Here is a 6,594-nt window from a genome sequence, read left to right as displayed (position 1 = left end):
ACATGAAGACGAGTGGATATGGAAGGATAATGAGAGATGCTTCATTCTTTTTTTCAATCTCCATGTTGCAGTATGGCGGTCTCTGTAGTCTACCGTCTTAGAGAATTGAGTAATTTCATGGTAACATTTCCATCAGTTTCAGTAATACTAATTTCACTATCTCTAAAGATAGGAAGACTTATAATTGATGCAGCAGCTACTTAACCAATGCTTCAGCTGTGGCAGCTGACATTATTAGCTGACGTACTGACACTTAGGTGATACTCGTTAAAGCGTCACAACCCACTCTTTTTAATATTAGTACTTCGTATTTAACTAAATATTAATATTGATATCTCATCACATTCCCACACATCACCGCGTAGCCCCACTTCTTATCATTGTTTCTGGAAAAATAGATTGGTGTTCTCACATCTCTGCCGCTGCAGTCTGCGACTACCAATATCGGTGGGGTCCACTCAGTTAGGATCCATACACCCTGTGTTTCGTTGTTTAGTTGTTGTAAAATCGCCATTGAAACAGTCGTTTAACTTTCGCACATGATCTTGAATTTGTTGCTCAGATGAGTGCGATTCACATATCGGACAGCGATCGCCAGCTCATCGACGACCTGAGGTCTAAAATTAAGTATGAACTCGAATTAGTGCCGTCGTATTCAGACGATTTGTCACTGCTTCGATGGCTCGTTGGTTGGGATCGAAAAGTAGGTTGGTTGTTATTCGAACTCGGATTCCACCGTTCAAGATTCAGTGTCAGGTGTAGAGATGGAAATTATAATTCAGACATTGTTGTGCCGAAAATTCGATTTTCACTTCGTGCAATTCATGCGCTTGGATTACACAAGGAGGATATGTCTACACTGGAGAAGGTTACTGCCAAGTGCGACGAATGCAGCAAACCGCTTCAGTACTTACCCGGTTCGTATTATGTAAAATCAAAGAAACGCAGCCAAATAACGTGAACACCTCTGAACGACAGCAATCCTTTGCTCGCAGAAAGGTTTATTTTTACTTGCTCGGCGGATGGTGTTATCCTCTGACGCACATACATCTTCGCCCAGACGTGAATCCTTGAACATGGGTCTATTCTACCCTCTCGATCTACAGCTCGCAAGAAATCCGCCCTTTTTGTTGCTGTTCCACATGATTTGGTGTCTCGCGTGAACTGCCTACAGACACCGAGTGGTCCGAGGAACTCTTTGTCAGAAGTGACCTGCAGTTCAGCGTAGCGCAAAGGAAGGCTGCTACCAATCTCTTTGGATGCTTCGGTAGTGTGCTGGACGACAGCACTGTTTTGCAACATTTACTCAACTTCCGCCATATACCTGTGCAAGATACATAGTTCTTACTTGCCAACAGCGTGTACTCAAACGTTCTGTTGCATTTTTTTAAATTTTATTTTACTTTAATACCAACAGGACCACCACGAGCAGGTAGCAGTAAGACTCGTATACGCAGTTCTAGAAAAGTTAAATTATCCGAAATTCTAAACCGAGCTACTGCAACTTGCTCATAGTGAGTTCTTAATAGTTCCAAAGACAATGAACCACGTATCCGCTACATTGTTTCAGAGAGTATGTGCCAGAAACAATGAGACTGCTTCGATAAAAATCTACATCTTGAATATCTTTGCAAATGCACCTGATAGCCTTCAACACAGGCCCCTTGAGCATCGATACACCCCCTCCAGCGGTTCTCCCACCGTTCGCAAGACTTTTTAAAGTCCTCCTCAGGAATCCTGTTCAAGATTAGTCTCGTGTCACAAGATGGAATCTCAGCAAATGACTCACTAACGCAGACCTTCCAGGAGCCTCTTGATCTTTCGGTAAAAGAAAGGCCCGGCGGTGGCAGACCGCTTGACCTTCTTTTGTTGCGGATCTTTTGTTGCATCGCGGGGCTGCGGTAGCGTTCCCAGTTTTTCTTTCCCAGGAAATCCCTCACAAACAGCACCGTGCGAGTGGTTGCATTGTCTTGATGAAGTTGCTAGAAACCGAGTGTACTTGAACGGACGCGAGCGACACTTTTCATGAACCACTCGAACACTGCTTCGTAGAAAATAGCGCTGATGGCAATCCCGGTTGTTACAGACTCTTTGTGAATTTTTTTTTTGATGTCGACAGCCTCCCGGAGTGTTCTTCATCTGCCGTGCGCTCCCTATTTTCTTTGAAAGCCTTATCTCATGTAGAAATTTTGGCACGGGACGGAGTATTTCTAGTAAATTAATAGCACGTTTTGAATACGTCTGTAGCGGATTTGTCTACCTTGACGCACAACGTGAAAGCGTAACGTTGTCCCGAACATCCCTGCCTCTTGAATCGTGATGCGATGCAAAACCAGCGTTCGGCTCGCCGGATCCTAACCCTTTCAGAGGTAGGAGGCAACTGAACCAGCTCCCATTTTTCCTCTCCAGAGCCACTCCTACACGATAAGGGCTCGCTTCGGTGTGGCTGTAGAAAACCCGCGACGAAAATCACCAAATTACTTTATGGAAATATTCTGTGTCGTCAGAAAATCAGCAAACTGAGCTTTTATTGCGTAACACATCAATAATAATAATCAGTTGTTGGATTCTGCTCGAATCAACGAGAACGTTCTATTAATTTTTGAAGAGGGAGTAGTGCAACCTACCTGCTGAAGTTTCCACAGGATGGGATGGAAAATAAGGGTATGCGACAGCAATCGGAAACGTATTGCTGTACTTGCGATAGTGGGTTGCTAAAAGTCAGAAAATCTGCGGTGCACTTCCCTGAATTTCCAATGAATGTAAGGCTGACCCGTTTGAATTAAATTAGCTTGTTCAGTTTATCTGTTTTCTTCGATGGGAGAAGCGTTATCAGATCGAACCTCTTATCATATACTCAATGTGCGTAGTCTTCAGTCAAACATTCTTAATTTATCGCGCAGAAAAACGAGGTGATGCTAAAGCCTCCACATTGTGTAGTTATGAAACGCTGCATTTTATCTCATAACATTCTACTTTCCATACAGGATCGCTTTTGGGCTACGACAAAGAGGGAAATGTGATCTCATTACAAATGATCGGTAGGCTGGATGCAGCCGGACTCATGCCATGCACTCGAAATTCTGATCTATATCGTATGCGAATTGCTGAAAGCGAAGGTGTGATGCAAATTATAAGGTAGGATGACTCAAAACGTCCTTCTCGATTGTGAAAATGTTGACGTCAGAAGCCGGAGATCAGTTGACAGCTAGAAAATGCAATTTTTTTGGCTTGTCTATTAGGGAATCAAGGAAAGAAAGTCAGTTTTGGAGATCCAACTTTGAAAAAGGTCCTTTCATTTCTGATTTCTACATTTAAATTTATCTTAGACTTTTTTAGGGCACTTGAGAAGGAGCATGGACGACAGTTTGGGACATCTGTGATTTTTGATCTGGATGGACTCAGTTTTGCCCAGTTGGACATGCAAGCGATGAAAGTCGTCACTACAATGTTAGCACAATTACAAGTGGGATTCCATCTTTATATGTAGACGATAAAACTCCTTTCTTCGCAAAAAAAAACCAGTGTGGAGGTGATGAAAATTAATATTAAGTAGGTCCCAGTAGATGGTATCATGATAGATTGCAACTGGATTTCTCGCGGCTGCAAACTTAGGCAGCTGCTTCTCATTTATTTGCGTAACTAAAGATCTACAGAGACTAGCTATAGAACATTAAAGAACACAACAACACTCTCCACAAATCCAGTTCTTATTTACCAGATACTTCAGGGCCATTGAAGACCTCACTTTGCACAACTCTTTGCACCCACAGTTTTGGCGCAGTGAAACGCTAAGTAACGCACACTTAATATTGCACCCTGCAAGAAAGTTGAGAAGCGACATATTCGTCACAAAGCTGATAATGATTTTTAGGAGATGTTTCCTGACGTTATACGCAAGATATTTGTTATTAACGTTCCTTCTTTCATCCAAGTTCTTTGGGGAATGGTGTCTCCATGCTTGGCAAAACAAACTCAACAGAAAATCAGGATACTGGGAGACGACTGGAAAGATGTTCTGCGGGTAGGCACTAAAGACAGAAATTCTAATGCATGAGAAGACATGCTACATGCTTAATTTCGTTCTTATTCGGAGAATTCAGGAAGCGATTGGGGAGGATGTTTTGTATGAGAATTGGGGTGGGACTCGCAAAGCAGACACTCCTTACGGTCACGTGCGGACTGGTGGAAAAGTTCCATTAGAACTACGGTGAGTAACTATCTATTAAGGGAATCTTTATTTATCGTTCATATTTCTTTCATTCATGTCTTCCAAATAGGTACAATCCATCGAACGACCTACCGGCAGACCGACTTCAGAAATTAGTCGTATCTGCGAAGTCGGTGAACTTCGTCCCGATAGTTGTAGAAGGTAAGTTTCAGGCCCGCAATTACATTATTTGATAGAGCTCACGAAATAGAGTTCTACAGTAGATGTTGTAGTGTCTGCAGGTGCTACACCCTCCCTCAACCTTTTCATGTGGAAAAGGAAGAAAAGGATCAGTTGCCACTGGTTTCTCATTTCTATCCAAATCAAACCTTGAATGCTGATTTATGCAACCCGAAAATGAGTTTTCAAGAATGTAGCGTAAAATTCGAGGATGTGCCAACTACGATCAGTTATGAGCGATTGTTCCAGTGCACTGTGCATGCTTCGTTCTTAAATAATCTTGAATGGGACGTGTGCCCTCCAGCAATAAAAAAACTTTGTAGATCACCAAGCTGGACGAAAGATAAGCTGGTGGTGGCGGCTTGAATCCAACGACATAGGTTTTGTTGTGTATCGCGCAGCTCCTGGCAAGGAACAAGTAAGCTTGTGTTCAGTGCGAGAAGAGTCCATATTCTCATGCCTCTGCTTTTCCAAGTCATTTAGATTGCCGAAGATGTTGACGATTTCATGGCACATCCGAAATTTAAACTGCAAACGGATTTCGTTCCTGAAGATGGAGAAGTAAAAATTCTGATTAATTTTTTAGTTTTGGTTTTTGGCTCTTTATTTGCTATTCACTCACTTAATTTTGTTAATTAACCAGAACAGAAGTTCAACATAGAGGCGACGTCGAACTTGTTCAACCCTCAGCGTGGTGCACCTTAGGTTACCGAAATGAGAGGGTAAAAGAGAGAAAGTGTCATAAAGTGTCTGGCGTTAATCAATCCTCTTGAGATGCGCCACCACGTTCACTTCAATTCAAAATCGTTTAAGGTTTACAAACGTGTAACTGGCCTATACAATGAGCTGCGAGGCTACGCGATGTGCCAAGTCATTGTTTTAGTCCTTCCAGACAAGTCTGGTTCCAATTTATCGACCACGGTAGAATGAGGGGCTTGGTGAGCACCAGGGCGGATTCGAACCTCCGATCGATCGTGCAGACAGCAGAACATCTTACCGGCTGCGCTACATCCGCGTGACTGTAAATGTGGATGGGAATGGTTCACAAAAAATATGAGAGCTATTGTTGTAAGAGTCGCTGTCCCAAAGCCAATGTAATTTTTCCAACTTTTTGATGACAACAAATTTCAACAAGCGTGAGAGGTGTTTCAGCATTAAGTTGCAGTCGCTTAGAAACAACATTCCATGAAATTGAGGGTATTCGGATCTCTCCAGGAATGGATACTGTAGTGTGTGATGTCAGGGGGTGTAATTTAGGAGTATGTGCTCGACCACCTTAATGGAACATTCAGCGGACAGTCAATGGCCTGTTAATCCTGTCTCCCCACTCCCTCGCAAACGCTGCAAAAATTTTTATCGATAATTGCTGAGTGCCTCGTAAGCGGATTTGGTGCGACAATACTGTTCCTCACGCCGTTTTTCCGCACAGCAAGGGAAAATTCGAGCTCATTTTTTGTGAACTATCCCTATAACACTACGCTGCGACTTCTTTCGTACAGTCGCGAATGTTCTAAGCCTATTTGTTCATTGTACACCACAGATTCTCAAGTCTTTAGAAATTAATGGAGTTATCGTGCCATATGTTTTCTTGACCTGAATTTTCTTAAGCGAATAGAAATTATTAAGTAGAAAAACTTTAATTACTATTCACCATGCCAATGAAAACAATTTGCTCCATTGAGAACGTTGAATATTTCTACAGTTTACGGGCCGTCATTAAGCGGTCCCCAAACCGCAATTTTTGCATTTCATATCAAAGTCGCATTTTTTGGACGATGTTGACTAAACCTTAAAAAAGCATCCTGCAAATCTCTGAAATGAAGAATTTGCATGGCATATGAGGATCCAGCACAACTTTTCTTTTTTTTTGCACAGTTTTTTTTTCTCATTTTCAGATACTTGCCGAAGAGCCTGGCGTGTACAAGTTCGTCTTCGACAACACCCACAGCAGACTCCGCTCGAAAACCATTAGATATTGCATAAAAGTGAAATATTGACCCGGCGTAAATGACAGCAACATTTGTTTGTGTGTTATTGTTATGCTCAGTGAATGTACAAATGCCTACCATATGTTACATGTTTACATCGCCAGTGTTAAGGTCGAGGCCCAGAGGCACTGCAAGATATTTCTAAAATTCAAAGATTTGAAAATCCTAAAGCAATGTGCTATCTCACATCGACTTTTTCCTGTAAATGTATCCCAG

At 42.3% G+C, this 6,594-nt stretch overlaps 1 protein-coding gene across 2 annotated transcripts; it reads left to right on the top strand.

Annotated features, from left to right (window-relative positions):
- Nucleotides 1-562: 562 nt before the first annotated feature.
- RB195_018365 (uncharacterized protein) lies at nt 563-6,387 on the top strand (the record flags this gene model as incomplete). 2 transcript variants are annotated; one of them, XM_013451062.2, is made up of 10 exons in its annotated part: nt 563-707; nt 783-917; nt 2,988-3,138; nt 3,340-3,466; nt 3,875-4,024; nt 4,104-4,210; nt 4,281-4,372; nt 4,714-4,808; nt 4,874-4,951; nt 6,286-6,387. In XM_013451062.2, 10 exons carry the CDS (start codon nt 563-565, stop codon nt 6,385-6,387), a joined length of 1,182 nt encoding a protein of 393 aa, XP_013306516.2. The 2 variants fall into 2 exon arrangements, with proteins under 2 accessions (XP_013306516.2, XP_064041663.1); XM_064185782.1 differs by having other exon boundaries at nt 679-703.
- Between the last annotated feature and the right edge of the window lie 207 nt (nt 6,388-6,594).

Source organism: Necator americanus, chromosome II, assembly GCF_031761385.1.
Source record: "Necator americanus strain Aroian chromosome II, whole genome shotgun sequence".
Taxonomy (NCBI): domain Eukaryota; kingdom Metazoa; phylum Nematoda; class Chromadorea; order Rhabditida; family Ancylostomatidae; genus Necator; species Necator americanus.
Note: the sequence above shows the minus strand (reverse complement) of the source record. Positions and strands in the feature narration are given on the sequence as shown.